At 43.7% G+C, this 20,669-nt stretch overlaps 1 protein-coding gene across 2 annotated transcripts in view; it reads right to left on the bottom strand.

Annotated features, from left to right (window-relative positions):
• LOC123745497 (two pore channel protein 1) overlaps positions 1 to 20,314 on the bottom strand; it is a 74,548-nt gene extending 54,234 nt beyond the window's left edge. The window contains exons 1-5 of one of the 2 annotated variants that reach the window (XM_069321899.1): positions 20,210 to 20,314; positions 17,020 to 17,207; positions 12,125 to 12,294; positions 9,000 to 9,082; positions 4,773 to 4,893 (exon numbers count right to left, since the gene is read on the bottom strand). In XM_069321899.1, coding sequence (XP_069178000.1) covers positions 4,773 to 4,893; positions 9,000 to 9,082; positions 12,125 to 12,294; positions 17,020 to 17,125 — 480 coding nt within the window. In that variant the 5' untranslated portion in view covers positions 17,126 to 17,207; positions 20,210 to 20,314. Of the gene's footprint in view, positions 1 to 4,772; positions 4,894 to 8,999; positions 9,083 to 12,124; positions 12,295 to 17,019; positions 17,208 to 17,730; positions 17,867 to 20,209 lie in introns of those variants that run through there. The other variant, XM_045726075.2, reaches the window with a different exon arrangement.
• Between the last annotated feature and the right edge of the window lie 355 nt (positions 20,315 to 20,669).

Below are 20,669 nucleotides of genomic sequence, written 5' to 3'. Positions count from 1 at the left end.
CCACTCCAGGATGACTCGATGGAGCGAAGGGGAAGAAGCCTGCTCCGCCAGCCCCAAATTCTCCAAAGGGGAAGGAGTTGTCCAGAGCCACCACAGGCTAGAAGACACGACCCGAAACGCTCATGAATCGTGGGACCAAGCATGGGCAAACAGAGCGAGCCCCCCCCCCCCCAGCTCGTTGTCAACGGGGCGAACCTCAAAAGGGCCGATGCCCCTTAATAGAAGCCAGCCTAGGAACAGAGCAAGCAGTGCACCGACTAGATGACACCAGTTCCAAAGGAGACACCAGCTCAGAAACTGGCACCAAAGGCCCACCTCGACTAGAAGAACCCTGAGCCCTGGCATGACCCTTCTGAGAGGCCCGAGAACGGCCACCCCGGATGACCAATAAATCTGATTAGAGGACAGCAACTAGATGAGGCTGCCTGCAGAAACCGAGTCACACCACTCTCACCAAACAATAATGGACAAAAGGGGCAAAGAAAACCTAATAGCCAGGCCCAAGTGGAGTCCTAAGAGATAGCGGGGACGGCCTGACGACATGTGAGGTGAGAGGCAGAGAACAGAGACCCCGCCTCCTGGAAAATCAGCGCAAACAGCATCAACAGCTCAGCCGACGCCCTGGCCGCTGAGGCCAATGCCCCATATGAAGGCCTGACACTCAATGCCTCCACGTCCTCCCCAAGCCAGTCCGAGGATAACTCAAGAAGGGAAAAGTAGCACAAGACTGAGGCCAAGTGCCCATGGGCACGAAAGTCTTCAGCAGCCAAGGTAGCTAAAAGAGCAGGGACCTGCACATGCAGCTGCTGAAGGTCAAAATCCTGAGGAAGCACGGGGACAAAAAGGCATGCACTGAAGCATTCCAAATCGACCCCCAGGTCAACCTGCAGAACAGTAGTATCTTCCCGCCATTCAAGCATACGGGTCCGACAAAACCCGTGCCATGCTTCTGAAAAAAAAGGGAAGCCTGCCAGCCATGAAGACCCCGGAACCTCATAACTCACCAAAGACAGGGATGAAGAATCTGTACTTAAAGGAGGACGGATCCAGCACAGAGGCATACTCCGGGTCTCACAGGAGGTAAGCTGCAAGAGCCTCCCAAACTTCCTTGGGCGGGACGCGAGAGGCAGAAAACCTCCGGAAGGAAGGAAGGAGCCGAGGAGCCCACGGGAACCCGAAATCGAACCTGGGGAAGAGCCAATCCCAAATCAAACTCGCACAAGGAAGGTGGATAAGAAATCACCTCGCCCTGTAACAACAAACCCTGCGTCGAGTGCACCAAAATCAAAGCAGGATCAAAGGGGGGTCCAAGCCCCCCAGGGCACCTCCTCCACAGCCCCAGGAGTCCTGGGGAAAGGCAGCAAAGCAAAGAAGGGGGGGGGGCCTACTGGTCAGACCCAGAAATCACGGCAGGAGGAACAGGCTCAATTGTCTATGTCTCGAAAGGAACTGCCCCCGAAGCTGCCCAAGTCTCATCACCAACGAAATCCCGCCCTGAATAACAGACGTTTGGGAGCTGGTAGCAGGGAGATAGAGGAGCAGGGAGAACCACGCCCACCAGGGAAGGACCTGAAGGAGTGGACAGAGCCAAGGTCGAAGTGCCCAACAAGAAAAACTCCACAAAAGCACAACCACAACAGAAGGAAGAGGGAACACAACCACCGCGTTGGTAGGCAAGCAGAGCAGCACCTCGCATCCCAAACAAGCAACAACAACAACACTTCCTACCCAAGGCCAAATAAAGACCATGAAACCCCAGCGGCTTCCCCAAGGGATGGGCAACTGCCGAGCAGCAGAAACTCCAACGGAAGTGCAGCCTGAGAGCACCAGGAAAGATAACCCTAGAACCCAAGGGTAGTACTCACAGGATGCTTAGGGAAGGAGCCTTAAGTGCATGCAACCGTTAGTACTGTATATTACTCCTAGCCACTGCGACACAAACAGCAGAAAACACTAGAAGGGCACAAAATCCAGCAAGACAACTGAGGCCAGAGTCGACATCCACCCCCAGAGCCATAAAATGAGGCGAGGTTTCGGCATGTGGGTCCGGAGTTCCTCCCTCCCCCATCCCAGGGAGGGGAGCGCTGTACATACAAGCTATGCTGTAGCAGTGATTGTCAATTGCTTGTTTGCTTGTTTCCTATTTCTTTTGGGGATTACTATTTCTCTGTTCGGTCTTGGGTTTTTACAATTTCTACTATGTGGGGTTTGTTTTGAAATGCCTACCTTTCTAGGTGCCTAACTCCAGTCAATGGCAGACAAGGAATACCACCTAAATACAAGGGGGTCTTCTTAAGTCATTACTCCCTGTGCCTCTTTAAGGGGGCCAGATTCTGACTCTGGTCCTCAGAAGGCAGGACTCCATTGGCTGAAGCCCCTGACTAATATAGCACATATCAGTCCTAGAGCTCTATGGAGCCACAGGGGCTCCCCACAGAAATATAAAAAGGTAGGCAATTACTTTTATTTTTTAAATAACAGTACAGTACTGTATATTGTACAGTAGCAATTATTAATTATGAGTTACAGTGTTTACCCTGTATCTTACCAGAAATAAATATCTCCGATATTCCCCGAGTTAGACTAAATCTATGTAAACATGCCATGCAAATAAAAAGAGCCAAATATATGTAACTTGCTCCCTAATGAATTAAAAAATTGTCCAACCTATGTGTTATTTAACAGAAGAACTCTGAAACACCTAATTTCTTCTTCATAATATCCCACCTTGTGCTACCAACCCATTCAGTATTTTGTGCTATCCACTCACCCAGAATATTACAATGAAGACATGCACCTTCATCGTATAATTGTGTTTGATCTCTTTATATCAATGTCCATTATCATACGAATTCAAATTCTGTTACAATGTACCTATAATTAAACTTATAGGTTTTCCTAAAGACCTGCCAAAAATGCTATGCATGCCAGTGGATTTGCAAGAATGTACTACTTGCCCACCAATGTATGTAGTTTAACCCATTGTATCTTCTATGTGAATAAATAAATACATAAATACACCAATATTAAGTCAGACAAAGTGGCAGGGCAATTAATCTTAATACCAACCAAGAATAGTCCTATAAAGACTAACAATACATCCTTACCAATCAGCATTTATGGGGAAATGAAATCACATTCCTGGGCCCCACCTTCTAGCTATTGGTATATACAACTTTTACATCTCAATATTGTAGCCTTCTAAGGATGGCTTACATTTACAGAAGATAAATGTTCAGATAAATCAGGAAACTGCATTATGAAGAACTATTTTTTTAATGTCAAGATATGGATGTGGCTCACGAGACACACAGTTAAAGCCAACTGCATGCACAATACATTAATTCAAATGCAGTTATTATACAATGAAGCCCAACCATGTAAGCCGACTGAAAGTTACGAGGCCAGGACATGATAATCAAACTATGCAAATAATTGCTAGGTATCACACAGCCAAAATGTCAAAATACCCAGAACTATAAAAAGTACTAGTCTGCTGAAAAACAGTTCCCTGAACTTAAAGGGATAATATATAAGTAACAACTGAGGGAATGAACCCCACAATATGCTGGAAAACAGACAGCAGAGGCGACATGGTCACAACCCAAGATTCAGAAGCAACATTGTCACAACCCAAGATTCATTGTATTGTATTAATAAAATTAAAAAAAAGTAAATGCTTAGTGTGAGCATGGATATGATAAGAGGATATAGATGGCAGCTAAAAACTTAAATGAGCCATAGGGATACAAGGAGACATCTCGTCACAGTAATAGTAGTCAGCAAATGGATTAAGCTACACAAGTAGGTAGTTGATGTCAATTCCATAGATAAAAAGCAAGAGGATAGAAAGTTGTTGTAATAGATGACCAGCAACTGATAGATGGTACCTAGGTGATGCAAGCACATTTGAGTGTGCACACACAGTTGTGCAAAGGACACTCGAGTTGGGACATTTGACCTTTTAGTCTATGTTCCTTAACTGCAAAGATAAAGAAATAGACTCTAGTTCTTCTCCACTCACAGGTGGCCACACTGGGACAAAGAAATTCTGGAAGACCGATTCGTGGCAAGTGAATAATTTTAAAATATTTTAGAATCGGTTTGCATAAGCAGCATAAACTTGATGAATAGGGAAAAATGTTTGCCATAAACCCTATGAATCTCACTCTGCTTGGTTCCAAAGAAATGCTTAATTTTGATACCTGGGTGATAATTCAAGTACAGTACTGTACTGTAATACAAATGTACACTTAGTTCAGGAATCAATGGACAGTCTTGTGAAATGTACAGCAACAGAATATGTACATGAAACTGACTGTCCTCTCGAGCCTTTATAGCTTCAATAAACTGATATAATATATTACCGACCCTAACCTAACCGAGAATCCACGAATAGAATAGAGGGCATCATGTCAATTTTGCATTCTGCTATGATTTTTAATGTCATCTTCTCACCTTTCTCTTGCCTACTTAATGCCCTTGCCTCCCTCGCCTCATCGCAATCGACTTAATAATGGTCCAAGACGGACCGAAACGTTGTCGTCTCTTCAATTTCTAGTAATGTATGTGGTTTGGTCAACACTTTAATATGTCAATTTCAAAATGTGATGTGCTACTTAAGAAGATGAGTTGCATGAAAAGAGACAACATGGTTGCTTGACCAGATACACAACTGTGGTATTTGGAGCAAGAATTTTAAAGAACATCTTGACAGACAGATTAATAAGCAATATATATGAAAAAATGAAAACACAGGTCTAAAAACTCACCCAGTAAGTAATCTGTAAAACGGGTACTGCTGGCTTCTCAAAGAGTGCTAATGACAGGTGTAGGGCAATAACAAAATACAGTATTGCTTGCCCCCATTTATTCTGGTACATGTGGTATAATCTGAAATACAATTTATTACAGAGCATTAAAAAGCTTATTAAAAAAAAAACAGCGTTGAATGTAATGAAATGCCATTTTCTGGGGTGAGACCTGGAGGCTCCCCAGAGTTTACTAGGCTGATATGCTAATGTCAGACTTTGGCATCAGTCATGTGAATGGAGTTCTATGGGCCTACCAGGGACCACGAGCCAGAACCTGGCCACCTCAAAAGAGGCAAGGGAAGCAATGGCCTATAGAAACCCCCGTGTGGTTGGAAGCATTCTATGTCTGCCATCGACCGGGTCAGGCACCCAGAAAGGTAAGCGTCCCAAAACAAACCCCTATTCTGGTGAAATTTGCTACCAAAAGCCGAACAAGTGGATAGAACTCCCCCAAAAAGAAACTAGCAAATGAGTATGACGTCACACATCGCCGCGCCGCTGTCTGTGCAGCTCCCCCTCTCCCCGGGAGGGGGAAGGGAGAGCCCCAGACCCCCGTGCCGGCTATCCACCATCAGTTCAAATTCAAATGTTTATTTAGGTAAAGTACATCTCTTGAGGTTATCTCGAGATGATTTCGGGGCTTTTTAGTGTCCCCGCGGCCCGGTCCTCGACCAGGCCTCCAGCCCCAGGAAGCAGCCCGTGACAGCTGACTAACACCCAGGTACCTATTTACTGCTAGGTAACAGGGGCATAGGGTGAAAGAAACTCTGCCCATTGTTTCTTGCCGGCGCCTGGGATCGAACCCAGGACCACAGGATCACAAGTCCAGCGTGCTGTCCGCTCGGCCAACCGGCTCCCATACATACAATACATACAAGGGGTGATACAAATATTGATGAATTTATAGATAGAGCTAGTACATACAATGCCTAAAGCCACTATTACGTAAAGCGTTTCGGGCAGAAACGGGACGGGCAGATGGGACATTCCGAGGCTGGATGTCAAAAAACGCAAAAAAAATGCTGATCAGAGGAAGGGAGAGATGCCGGGGAACCTCCATGTCTCGCCCAGAAAATGGCGTTTCATTACATTCAACACTGGTTTTCTGGGGGGAGCCCCTACGGCTTCCCAGAGCTAACTACTCACAGAGGAAAGTAGAGGGACTTACCTGGGAGATGGTCGCTGCTCAGTCCTCAACTTGAAGTCGAGACAACTGGCTGCAACCGCCGACCCAAAGCGACACAGGCCCGACTAGGCCCAGGAACGTTTATGACATAACGAGCAGCTAGGACCCTGTTCAACCTCCAAAATCCCCGTGGCTGAATGTCCTCCGAAGAGCAAACCATACCGCCGCGAACTCCCACAATGTGCTGTGGGCTCGACGGAAGGACGGACCCCACCGTCCCTGGCCGGCCTGGTGAGCACTGGTCACAAAACTCCAGCCGAGAGATGATGCATCCGTGAACACACGAGTGTGGGCTTGGGTACGCGCCAAGGCACTGAATCCCGAAAAACCCGAAGAGGAAGCCGGCGATGCAGCAGCCGACGCAAGGCCCCCGGTGTCCGACATGGGGCAACAAGTAGCGATCGCAAGAGAGGCGGAAGGAACATACGTCTCTGAAGGAACCAGAACAGCCGACGAACCAAACCCGACCCGGCGGGTAGACCATCATCGCAAAGTTCAGGTTCCCGCACAAACCCTCGAGCAACCGCTGGGTGACCCGGAAGCCCCAGAAATAGGCGCAAACAGGACCGCAGCCACAGGAGAGACTCCGGAGGAAGAGACAAGGAAGCGGTCCGAGAGTCCTACACAAGACCCAGCCAGGTCCGAACCTGGGAGGGAACCAGATGGGACTTCCTCCAGTTCACCAAGAACCCGAACCCGGCGAGCTGGGAAGAACCAAGTCCCTGGCTAGCAGACAAGAGGACCGGCTGAAAGCCCAACCCAGCCAGTCGTCGAGGTAGGCCAACACCCGAACACCTAAAAGACGCAGCCGGGCCACAAAGAGCCGCGTAAGGCGTGTGAATACGAGAGGTGCCAGATTCAACCCGAATGGGAGACAACGAAAGCGGTAACCCTGATGCCCCACAACAAAACAGAGCCAGTTTCTGAACCCTGCATGAGTCGGGATGTGAGAATAAGCATCCTGGAGGTCCAGGGACACCATCCAAGATCCCGGGACACTGAAGTCATCTGGAAGGAGGGGCAATGAACCCAAGGGTTCAGACGGTTGAAGTCCAGAATGAACCTCAGGTCAGCACCGTCCCGTTTCGGCACTGGAAACAGACAGGAGACCCATCTGAGGGACGTCGTCGTTTCGACCACGCCCAAGCTAACCCACTCCAAGACGACTCGAAGCACAGGGAAGGAGGCCTGCCCCACTAGCCCCGAATCCCCCGAAGGAGGAGGAGGAGCGACCCAACGCCACCGCAGGCGGAAGGAAACGACCTAAAATGCCCACAAATTATGGAACCAGGCATGTGCAAACAGCACAAGTCTCCCCCCCCCCCCCATTGCCCAGTCAATGGGGCGAATCGCGAAAGGGCCAGAACACCATTACGAGACCCAGAACCTCGCACAGAGCGAACACCGCGCTGACCAGACGAAGGCGGGTCCGAGGATGGCGCCAGACCCGAAACTGGCACCCATGGCCGACCTCAACAAGAGGAACCCTCAGCCCTGGCACGACCCCTCTGGGAAGGACCCCCCCCCCCGGGACCCCTGGAGAACCAACATGTCAGACATGGGGCAACAAGTAGCTGAAGCAGCCTGAATATACTGTGCCACGGCCGAATCCTCAAAAAGCAGAGGACAAAAAGGCGAAGACATCCTAAGAGCCAGGGTCCAGGCCGATTCCAAAGAGGAGGCAAGCACTGCCTGCTGACACGCGAGCCGGGAAGCATAAAATGGTGAAACCGCATCCCGCAAGATCAACGCAAAGAGCTTCAACAAGGCAGTGGGATAGGGGGCCCACTGGTCAGACCCAGAGGCTTCGGCTGGGAGATCGGACGCGAATGCCTCCGTCGCCACACCGGAAGGGGCATCCCGAGACTGCCCAAGTCTCAAGACCATCTAAACCCTGCCCCGACTCCAAAATCCTCAGATGTTTTGGAGCCGGAAGCAGGGAAGGGGGGTCCAGAACGAACCACAACAGGGAAAGGATGAGGGGAGTGCAGACTGAACCAAGGTCGAAGCGACCCCCACCCCCAAGTCCGGGTCCCTATAAGCAAAACGGGGCAGCCTCGGGGAATCCGGGTGAGCAGCCTGTGGGAAAACCTGTTGGGATTGATATGAGAGGAGAACTACTTGGGACTTGTACTGTACTAAATTAAAAATTACTGTATGCAAAATTAATTTAACTAAAGTCTCTAGCTAGGGTCATAAATCCTAGCTCCTCTTTTCCTAGTGACAGACTGTGGGCTGTAAGGGGCAGGTGGGATCCCTTAGGATAAATGGAGAAGTTGATTGAAGATCCACAATCTACCTGCAGACAAGTATCTCACATCAGCTTGTATTGTTAATACAAGGATAAGATTTAATAATTCAGTTCTATAACTGAACACGGGGTTCTGTTTAAATCAGGAATCTAAAAATGTACACAGTCCAGCCTAGAACCATAACTATAGCATCTATAGTTCTATCCACTTGTTCGGCTTTTGGTAGCAATTTTCACCAGAATAGGGGTTTGTTTTGGGACGCTTACTTTTCTGGGTGCCTGACCCAGTCGATGGCAGACATAGAATGCTTCCAACCATATGGGGGTTTCTATAGGCCATTGCTCCCCTTGCCTCTTCCAAGGCAAGGCCATGAGCCAGGTTCTGGCTCAAGGTCCCTGGTAGGCCCATAGAACTCCATACACATGACTGATGCCAAAGTCTGACATTAGCATATCAACCTAGTAACTCCGGAGAGCCGTAGGGGCTCCCTGCAGAAAATTGAGTAAACAATGAGTAGAAATAAAGAGCTTCAAACTCTGTGTATGCAGATGTTTAAATCGTATAATGTAAAAAAAAATATCATTCAAGTCTCTTCATTAACACGTCTGCAAAGTTAACTGATGCCAAACAAAATTTAAGCACATGTATATAATTAACATTCATAAAGGCTAAAACTATTATATTTTCATAACTAATATTCCAATTACTGTAATAACAAAAACACCAAATTTAAAACTGTTTACTCACTTCAAATGTCTCTCTGAAACTTTGAAGTCGGAGTGTCTTCCATCTCTTGCATCTTCTACATAAGTTGCAGCAAGGAGAAGATTCTGCAACATTTTCAACAGTAACAGCCCAAACTGTATTTAGTAAAACAAATATCTGATATGCACTGTTGTTATGGTTACCCAACCACATTTACACGGACCTAGCTCAAGCTATTGTACCTGAAGAATATATACTTCCCAATGTACTAGTGTTGTCATACATGATGTTGAAGCTATACATTGAGATTCTTGTTATGACCTTTGCTTTAAGTATGTTTATCTGTTTACAACTCCACCGAGTACAAATATTCTTTTGGCTCTTTAACTCTCATGTCTTTCCAATTTCTACCTATTCCCTCTCACTCTGCTCCTCTTCATCTGGAATAAATTTTCTCTGCCCACTTCATCTACTGTCTTTTCGTCTGTACCTGATGAGTCGCAATCATATCATCTAGGGTTCTTCTCTCTCCTAGTGTTAGTACCTTGAGCTGTCTTATTCTGTCCTCACAATTCAGCTCTTACCTCTGACACCACCTCATACTGAATCTCAGACTTTTAACATATATATGTTGTGCTTCACAAGGTGGGTATCTCTTATGTGCCCAGTATATTCTAAGACTGAACTGACATACTGAATATAATGTTCCGATTACTTGCTTAGGTTTCTAAAAGTCATCCTAATGTTTTCCAAATTTTTAAGAAGCTGCCAAAGCTATTTTACTTATGCACCAGTCTGATGTTAAGGATTATATTATGTCCACTCTCAGGTCTCGCTCAGGGATAACTGGAAAAGCACTGAAATGGATAACAAGAGTACCAGAGGGACAGTAAACAAAGGGTTTATAGTAAAGAAGGATGTGTCTGGGTGGAGATGTGTCAATTGATGTGAAAGTATTATTAAAGTATGAAAGACCATATATATACAATGTATGTGATAACAATACTAAAGTATGCAGGACCATATACACAACTCATGTGAGAGCATTACTAGATTATGAAAGACTAAATACAGTACACAACACATACCAGAGTCAGCATCTCATGAAGCACTTAAAAGATACTTGAAAAGTATAGTGATTTACTACAAAACTTGTACCCGAATTGAAAGGACTAAGACATGAGGACATGGCAGAGGAACATAGACTAGAGGACATAAGCACTACATACAAGATATTGAGGGGAATAGACAAGAGGAACAAAGGCAACCTAATTAATTTAAAAAGAAAATAGAAGAGGATATCAGTCAAAGCAGGAAATGCATCATAGAAATGTAATGGAAGTATTTATACCGTGTACAGGTTGTCATCAAGAGAAATGCAGCAAAATAAGATATTTTTGAAGCCAGTTCCATCCACAACTTTAAGAATGGATACGACACTGAACTTGAACATCAAGAGATTTAAAGTGTGCCAGTCACAATAAGCTAGGAGCTAAGGCATAGAGCTAGAACTCACTCCCCATAGGTACTGATAAGTAAACACAGATACATGAACACATTACTGATTGGAAGAACTGACTTTGATATAGCTTGCTCTATGAAACAATATCATCATACAATGGAGTACTGTATTATGTGACTACATTAGTAGTCACATAATACAGTACATTACTATATCTTTTGCCCGAAACGCTACGCGTACTAGTGGCTGTACAAGAATGTAACAACTCTTGTATATATCTCAATCTCAAAAATCTGACATTTTGAAGTAACATTACTAGATGCAAATAAAATGTGCAAGTGTAATGTAAATACTAACCAGTAAAGTAGAATGTGCAGGTGTAATGTATATTAAATGAATTATGTACCCACCAGTGAAGTAAAAAACCAGCGTTGATTGTAATGAAATGGCCTTTTCTGCGTGAGCTCCGGAGGCTCCTTTAGACCCTCCCTCCGCTTAGCGTTTTTTTAGCGTTCAAGATCTGGAGTGGTGGGTTGCCGGCTCCCACCCTTCCCTGGGGCGGTTGCGTTAACGAGTGGAAGTGCTATCCGATTCGCCTATCTTTCTGGATCCTTTCCCTGGTCGATGGCAATTATGACATACAGTACTTTAAATGTAAAGTGCTCGTAGGCCATTGCTCCCTGCGCATCTCTCAGGGGACTGGGTTCTGACTCATGGTTCCCGGTAGGCATAAGAACTCCTGTGACTGATGACCCCAAACTAATATAGCACACATCAGTTTGGATAGTTTCAGGGAGCCTCCGGGGCTCCCCACAGAAATGTGTAGGTGTAGTGCATACCCACCAGTAAAGTAAAAATGTGCAGGTGTAGTGCATATACCCACCAGCAAAGTAAAAATGTGCAGGTGTAGTGCATATACCCACCAGCAAAGTAAAAAATGGGCAGGTTTACAGTAGTGTATAAATCAAATAATAATTCATTGTGTCAGAGGACAGGCAGCTTGTGTGTGTGTACTGTATATACAAGTTAGGTTCATAACAGTCATTTATATTCATAACATAACAGAACTCAACAGTCTCCATGGTGTAGTGGTAAGACATTCGCCTGGCGTTCCGCGAGCGCTTTGTCATGGGTTCGTATCCTGGCCGGGGAGGATTTACTGGGCGAAAATCCTTAACTGTAGCCTCTGTTTAACGCAACAGTAAAATGTGTACTTGGTTGTAACAACTCGTATTCCAGGGACCTGCCCAAAACGCTACGCGTACTAGTGGCTGTACAAGAATGTAACAACTCTTGTATATATCTATATATAAAAAAAAAAAAAAAAAAAAAAAAAAAGCTCCCCCCCTCCCGAGGTCAAATTACAGACTTCCCCCAGAATGCAACCCCACAACAAGCTGACTAACTCCTGGGTATCTACTTGCTGCTAGGTGAACAGCGGCATTAAGTGATAGGAAATGCGCCAGTCCAAATAGTCCCAGGTGGGACTATTTGTCCCACCTGGGATTTGAACTCGGAATTCTCGATAGTAAGTTGAGAATGAACCCTACTGTACTACCGGGACCCTTGGTAGTACAGACAAGTAAATACCCCCCAGAAGAGTAAAATGTGCAGGTGTAGTGCATATATGCACCAGCTGAGTAATAATAGTATTTTGAGAGAAATATTCACTTTATACTTTACAAAAATAATATGCTGCACATACTAAATCTGATAACGGAGGTTCATTTGTAGAATCTACGGCAGTGCTTCCATCTGCAGCATTACTGACTTCAATCACCTCCTCCTGTGTCTTATATATAATACTTATCGGGGTCGAGTCTTGGTCCGTTACACTTTTACGGAGCTGTAGTGATGATTTTCTTCTGTGGTTTACTGAAAAAAATTTAAATGTAACTTGTACATTACAACTGTATTTTAGCTTTTCCATTAATATGAACGCACTAACAAGGACGTAACTAACATCAAACAGGGTAAATAACAGAATTATTTAAAATATTTGTTAAATTCCAAGAGATATTAAAAGGCACAGATTCACAAATATTATTCCATTATTAGTACAGTCTTGGTACATGTCTCGGCATTCAGTCAATCTTCTACACTGAGAAGATTCATTCCGCACTCTGTTTGCTGTCTAAACACCAGCTTTACCTTGAAGGTTTGCCTTCCCAGACTTCATTTTTAACTATGCTATTCAGAAATGATAAAAAACATACATAGTACAAAACAATTTCTTTCCTGCAAGGAATTCATAATTCTTTGCATGCCTCCATCATGCTGCTCGTTGGAGCGGTGACACCTATACTTTGTGATAGGAAATTTATTCACCTATTTATTCAATTAATAAATCAAAACTACACTGACTGCCACCAGGAGCCAATCCCGTTAAAATGCCAGTACAGTACAACTTTTCGTCCAAATCACCCAAACAAGCTAGAAGATGGAACAACAAGGGCAGAAAAGAAGGCATTCAAAAGTACAGCTCAAATACAAGTATTTCACAGCAAGCACCTTAATTCTGAGACTGAGGCTCTTTGGATGTTACCATAGGCAACTCGCTATGACTTTGTAAAAAACAAAAAAGACAAAAAAACATACTCGAACTGATAATTACCTAACCTTGTAATTACCCAAGTGTAGTTACAGACTGAGAACTATGCTCCTGGTGTCCCCATCTTCCCAGCGCACTCTGTCATATAACGCTTTGAAACTACTGACGGTTTTGGCCTCCTCCACCTTCTCACTTAACTTGTTTCAACCGTCTATTTACAAAAGAGAATTTTCTTATATTTCTCCGGCAGCTTTGTTTTGTTAGTTTAATTCTATGACCTCTTGTTCTTGAAGTTCCGGGTCTCAGGAATTCTTCCCTATCAATTATATCGATTCCTCTTACTATTTTGTATGTAGTGATCATATCACCTCTTGTTTCTTCTATCTTCTAGTTTTTTGCATATTTAATGCCTCTAACCTCTCATCGTAGCTCTTGTCCTTCAGTTCTGGGAGCCACTTGGTGGCATGCCTTTTCACCTTTTCCAATTTGTTTATGTGCTTCTTAAGATATGGGCACCATACAACCGCTGCATATTCTAGCTTTGGTCTAACAAAAGTCGTGAACAATTTTTTTAGTATTTCGCCATCCATGTACAGTATTTAAAAGCAATTCTGAAGTTAGAAAGTGTAACATAGGCTCCTCCCACAATGTTCTTAATGTGGTTCTCAGGTGACAGTTTTCTATCTAGAACCACCCCTAGATCCCTTTCTTGTCAGAATTCTTTAAAAATTTCCCACATAATTTATAGGTTGTGTGGGGTCTATATTCTCCTATTCCACATTCCATAACATGGCATTTATTCACATTTTCATTTGCCAAGCGGTGCTCCATATACTTATTTTGTCCAGGTCTTCTTGAAGGGCATGACAATCTTCTAGGTTTTTTATCTTTCCTATTATCTTAGCATCATCAGCAAACATGTTCATATAATTCTGTATTCTATCTGGTAGATCGTTTATGTAGACAATGAACATTACCGGTGCAAGAACTGAACCCTGTGGTACTCCACTTGTGACATTCCTCCAATCCGATACATTGCCTCTGATTATGGCCCTCATTTTTCTATCAGGAAATTTTTCATCCATGCTAGAAGCTTACCTGTCACCCCTCCAATATGTTCCAGTTTCCAGAACAACCTCTTATGTGAAACTCTGTCAAAAGCATTTTTTAAGTCCAGATAGATGCAGTCAACCCAACTACAGTATCTCTTTCCTATAAAATCTCTGTGGCTCGTTCATAGAAAATGAGTAAATTCGTTACACAGGATCTCCCAGATCGAAAACCATACTGTTTGTCTGATATTATATCGTTTTTCTCCAGATTTTCTACCCATTTAGTTTTAATTATTTTTTCCAATATTTTGACTATTACACTAGTCAATGATACAGGTCTATAATTAAGGGGGTCTTCCCTGCTGCCACTTTTGTAAATTGGGACTATGTTAGCCTTTTTCCACACATCAGCTACAACTCCTTTACACAGGGATGCCTGAAAAATCAGTTGAAGTGGAATGCTGTGCTCAGATGCACATTCTCTCAGAACCCATGGTGAAACTCCATCTGGACCAACTGCTTTGTTCTTACTTTGCTCCTTTAGCATTTTCTCCACTTCATCTCTAGATACCTCTATGTGCTCTAAGCTGTTCTCTGGAATTCTTATTGTGTCTGGTTCCCTGAAGATTTCCTTTTGTACAAACACTGTTACTTTTCGTTTAATGTCTCACACATTTCCTTTTCATTTTCTGTGAATATTTCCCATTTTCAACTTCTGAATATTATCCTTTACCTGCAATTTGTTGTTTATGAATTTATAGAATAGACCTGGTTCTGTTTTACATTTGTCCGCAATCCCTTTTTCAAAATTTCTTTCTGCCTCTCTCCTCACTGCCGTGTAGTTGTTTTTCGCATCTTTGTATCGCTGGATGTTTGGGGGTTTGGCCTCTTCCTATATCGATTCCATTTTTGTATCTTTTGGTCTCTGGCCCTCTCGCAATTTCTGTCGAACCAATGTTGTTTCCTAGTTCTGCATCTCTGGTTTGGAATAAATTTTTTTGTGCCTTTATCATATATTTCACAAAACTTGACATACATCTCATTTACTTCATGTCCTAACAGCAAATCTTTCCAGTCAATTTCCTTAAAGAAATGTCTGAGTTCCCCATAATGACCTCTACTGTAATCAGGCTTTTTAACTGCTTCAACCTCATTTTCTTCCAAATCATAATGCATAGCATACTTTATTCCCAATAAGACAAGGTCACTTTTACCTAAGGGACTAAGGGAGGGAGGTACTGAATGTCAAATATCTCTTCCTCTTTCCTGGTAAATATCAAATCCAGCATGGAGGGAACATCCCCTTCCCTCATCCTCGTAGCTTGTTTAACATGTTGAAACATAAATGTTTCCAGGATGAGGTTTACGAATCTACAAGTCCAAAAATCCTCCGTTCTAGCTTCATATGCCTCCCAGTCTATGGATTTTAAGTCGAAGTCACCGACTACCAACAGTCGTGATCTTTCTTTATCAGCTCTGACTATAATTTCTCTCATTATTGTTATAAGACCCTCTCGTTTATTATCTAGCTCCTCCTTTGTCCATGTGTTGCTTGGCGGTGGACTATATGCATTTATGATCGTTAGTTTATCATCCTGATTGCCTATCTCTAGTGCTATTATGTCAACTTCTCGTGGACTGGCAATTATTATTTCGTTTACCTTTAGGTAAACGAAATAATACCTGGTTGATCAGGTATCCTCCAAAGGATACCTGGTTGATCAGGTATCCTCCAAAGGATACCTGATCAACCAGGCTGTGACTCATACGTCAGGCTGCGAGCAGCCGCGTCTAACAGCCTGGTTGATCAGTCCAGCAACCAGGAGGCCTGGTCGACGACCGGGCCGCGGGGACACTAAGCCCCGGAAGCACCTCAAGGTAACCTCAAGGTAGGTGTTCTTTCACCAGCACAGCAATGCCACCGCCTTTCCTAATTTTTCTGTCCCGTCTCCAGACCGAGTAGCCTCTTGGGAATATGACCTCATTTAAAATATCATCTTCAAGTTTTGTCTCTGTGAGTGCAACAATATCTGGTGTATGCAGCTGTATTACATCACTAACTCCTGTATCTTTCATCTCACTCCATCTATGTTGGTGTATGCAATTTTCAGGAACTTGTTCCCCCCTCTCCTTATTCTTCACTCCCCCCCTCTCTAATCCTTTTGTTGGTTTGCCTTTATGTACCACTTTACTGGTTTGCCTACCCCTATCACTTTGAAGGAAAAAAAATTGATTTCTTCTTCATTCCTGCTCTCATTTAAACGTTTTGCCTCGGTGAGGTTCAGTTTCAGCTTCTCTGTCCTCTTTTTGAAAGATCTCGTCTTAACGACTATACTTTCCCTTCCTACCTTGTGCTGAAAAGGCAGAGCTAGTGCCACCAAGACAGAAGTTAATCAAAACAGGCTATATGTTTATGATATTGATGGAGCAGCCGACCCGACAAACACTGAACGAACCTTTATGGCATTTGTCCATTTTTCAAATTGTTTCAATTATTTTTTTTATTTTTCGTTTTTTTTTTTTTGAGAAACATGGAGCAGCATACCTGCCAAACACTGAACAAACCTTTTGCTATAAGACAAATGAAAAAAATATTGAAAATTTGAAGAAAAAAAATATCATAAGGGTTTGTTCAGTATATGTAAGGTAGGCTGCTCCATTATTTAAAACTTTGAATATCATATTGATGTTTTTCCAGTGGTAGAACGGATTAATTTGATTTCCATTATTGTCAATGGAGACATTCGTTTTGTATGACATCCATTTCACATGACGATCACGGCGCTGGAACGGATTAAATTCATTATTCGAGGTTCCACTGTATAGCACAGTACTATACATTTGGAAAATATCTGCCAGAGAAGATTTAGTTTGAACTTCAGAAACCAGTGGCCAAATACCTGAACAGGGACATGGCTGTGAAGAAAGCAATTACCCCTGTATAGTGTTTACCAACTTTACCTATCACCTACAGTACAGTATTTTCCATATAGTTACCATTTGAATATGAAGCCTCAACATTATTAGAGGGAACTTGATCAGAGTTTATTTCACTTTCAATCATTACTTCTAAGACTTTGCTGTTTTCTTCAATGGCTTCCATTTTGGTCTTTATCCTTTTGCATAAAAATCTAAGTGAAACTTCCACTCTTGCACTCGCCTTACTGCTGACTTTCTCACAAAATCTGAAAGAAAAATGCAGTATAACTGAACAAAAGTGAAACATCATCTTGTAACACCACTATAATTGTATACTAAACTAATAATGAAATACTTAAATACTTATCCTGAGTAACACTTCCTATCGGTTGCACTTGGTAACACTGTTATTGAACACTGTAATATGAGCTGACATATGATGGTTACACCGGAACCAAAAGGTACACTGCCAACAAGGAAATGCTACACAGGATTAAAAAAACGCTGCCACCATCTGCCTTGACCATTGAGACTATATCAAGCAACGAGGCAAGAAACATTGCTTGACTTGGAGAGTACTTTCTATGACTGTCATTAATTATGGGACGGTTGTCAGCCACTATATCCAAACGGCTAAGAGGATTCAACAATTGACACAAACGGGAAATTTAACACGAGTTTATTGAGAACAAAATTATGCTAATCACCACTTATAAATCCTACTCTAACACTGGCCAATAGTTAAGAAATTTTGACATGGAACAAAACCTCAGAGATCACACACATTACCTTAAGACCTCTGTCTCTCCATCCGGTGGATTCACTCTGTCACTCCCTGCTGTGCGATGTTCTCCACAGCCGTCTCTCGACCCCGGTGTCCCGCACTCTGTCTCGACTAAGTCTCTACAGGACCTCTATATACAACCCCAACAGGGGGGACGGGGAGATTTGCTGTTGCTACCTACACCAAAAATACAAGGGGGTCGGGCTACACGTGCACAAACACTGAAGAATTTTCATTAAGCTTGTTTGACATTCACCATACACTGTTCAAGAGAGGAGTTATTAATTACGTGTGTGACTGACCTCTGACCTGGGCTAAAAGGGGGGATCTTGAGGTTATCTTGAGATGATTTCAGGGCTTTAGTGTCCCCGCGGCCCGGTCCTCGACCAGGCCTCCACCCCCAGGAAGCAGCCCGTGACGGCTGACTAACAACCAAGGTACCTATTTTACTACTAGGTAACAGGGGCACAGGGTGAAAGAAACTTTGCCCATTGTTTCTCGCCGGCGCCTGGGATCGAACCCAGGACCACAGGATCACAAGTCCAGTGTGCTGTCCGCTCGGCCGACCGGCTCCGGAGGAGATCAGGGAGATCCATGGATGTTTACACATAAGAATCTGGGGTCTAATTCCATTGCAATGTTTGACAAGAGTATGATGAAATATTACATACTTGAAACTAGCTGACTAAGACTAAAACAGGAATTTTTTTAATCAACATACAAGGTAATCCGGAGGTCATCTGGGCTGATCTCTTGGAGAAGGCTTCCCTGGGTGTGAACTCTTGGGGATGGGGGTCATGGGTGTTACAATCTACTATATGAAAAACACTGACAAACACTACCTTGTTATAAAAATATTTAAAATATATTAACGATGTTTACAGTACAGAAACTGACAGACAATTGAACTGCTGGTTACTGAGAAAAGGGAAGAGTTAAAGGAGGCAGATAAGTTTTAGTTAAAGTATCACCAAACACAAAAGTATACTAAAACCTAATGTTCAGTCTAGGCATTTATAGCTTCATCAACTAGGCAATTCTATGGGTTTATTACCCTATATCTGATAATCTAGAAAGGGTATCTGCTACATGTCCATCCTGCTATGAGCTACAGAGGCACATACCCAACCTGCTATGAGCTACAGAGGCACATACCCAACCTGCTATGAGCTACAGAGGCACATACCCTTCCTGCTATGAGCTACAGAGGCACATACCCTTCCTGCTATGAGCTACAGAGGCACATACCCTTCCTGCTATGAGCTACAGAGGCACATACCCTTCCTGATATGAGCTACAGAGGCACATACCCTTCCTGCTATGAGCTACAGAGGCACATACCCTTCCTGCTATGAGGTACAGAGGCACATACCCTTCCTGCTATGAGCTACAGAGGCACATACCCTTCCTGCTATGAGGTACAGAGGTAAATACCCAACCTGCTATGAGCTACAGAGGCACATACCCAACCTACTATGAACTACAGAGGCACATACCCGTCTTGCTATGAGCTACAGAGGCACATACCCAACCTGCTATGAACTACAGAGGCACATACCCAACCTACTATGAACTACAGAGGCACATACCCAACCTGCTATGAGCTACAGAGGCACATACCCAACCTACTATGAACTACAGAGGCACATACCCAACCTACTATGAACTACAGAGGCACATACCCAACCTGCTATGAGCTACAGAGGCACATACCCAACCTACTATGAACTACAGAGGCACATACCCAACCTACTATGAACTACAGAGGCACATACCCAACCTGCTATGAGCTACAGAGGCACATACCCAACCTACTATGAACTACAGAGGCACATACCCAACCTACTATGAACTACAGAGGCACATACCCAACCTACTATGAACTACAGAGGCACATACCCAACCTACTATGAACTACAGAGGCACATACCCGTCTAGCTATGAACTACAGAAGGAACATACCCAGCTTGCTGGGAGTTACAGTTTTTCATTAGTTAAGCACTGTAAACGGGTTATAGTAGTAGTCCCCGTGGTGTAGCTGTCTACCTCCCTGGTACCTATTTACTGTTAGGTGAACAGGGGTATTAAGGTAAAAATAAACTCTACCCATTTGTTTCCGCTGGGGATCGATCCCCGGACCCCTATGAATACTAACCCCGAGCGCTGTCCACTCAGCCGTCCGGCCCCCAAGCATCAGCAGTGAATGGGTTGTTAGGCCATTTAGCGGGTCGTATTTTGGGGAAAATTAGGATTAAGGACCTCCCCGAAACGCTATGCCTGCTAGTGGCTTTACAAGAATGTAAACACTCTTGTATATATAAATAATAATTATAATACATCAACAGGTTGCGTTGGGTTTAAACAGAATACGTCAACAGCACTACACATATGATGACAGGCATATATCTACCCATTAAACCCGAGGTCAGATGCAGATTGATGATCTATAATAATACAATGTTATTTATATTATCCTGTTCTTACCATATTTATTTGTGATAGAAAGACAGCTACAGTCACCAGTGTCGTCGACCAAGGGGGCGGACGTCCACTAACTCCGGGTCATGTACCAGTCATCGCCAACTTAACCTGCTCTCTCCTAACCCATTCATTAAACACTTAACAATATTGATTAGCACTTAATATAATTGCAAATGTTATAATTATAAATTGTATTGATAGAAATTACTCTTTTGTAACAGATATTTTGTCGGAGTGTATGCGACTACCGGGACAAGTATCCAAAAAGGTCCCCAGGGGCAAACCTGTGACGTCACGCACCGCGCACATTTAATTCATTGTGATGGGGGACAGGCAGCCAGTTTATATATATACGGTATATGTTAGACCTATATTGAGGTCCCCCTCAGGGTCAGATGCATTAGATGATAAGAAACGCGTCCAACCATTTCTGTCCCGACTATATTTATTTATTTATTTATTT

This window comes from Procambarus clarkii, chromosome 10 (genome assembly GCF_040958095.1).
Source record: "Procambarus clarkii isolate CNS0578487 chromosome 10, FALCON_Pclarkii_2.0, whole genome shotgun sequence".
In the NCBI taxonomy this organism is placed as follows: domain Eukaryota; kingdom Metazoa; phylum Arthropoda; class Malacostraca; order Decapoda; family Cambaridae; genus Procambarus; species Procambarus clarkii.
The sequence above is the reverse complement of the archived record's forward strand: the minus strand, read 5'-3'. Positions and strand labels throughout refer to the sequence as shown.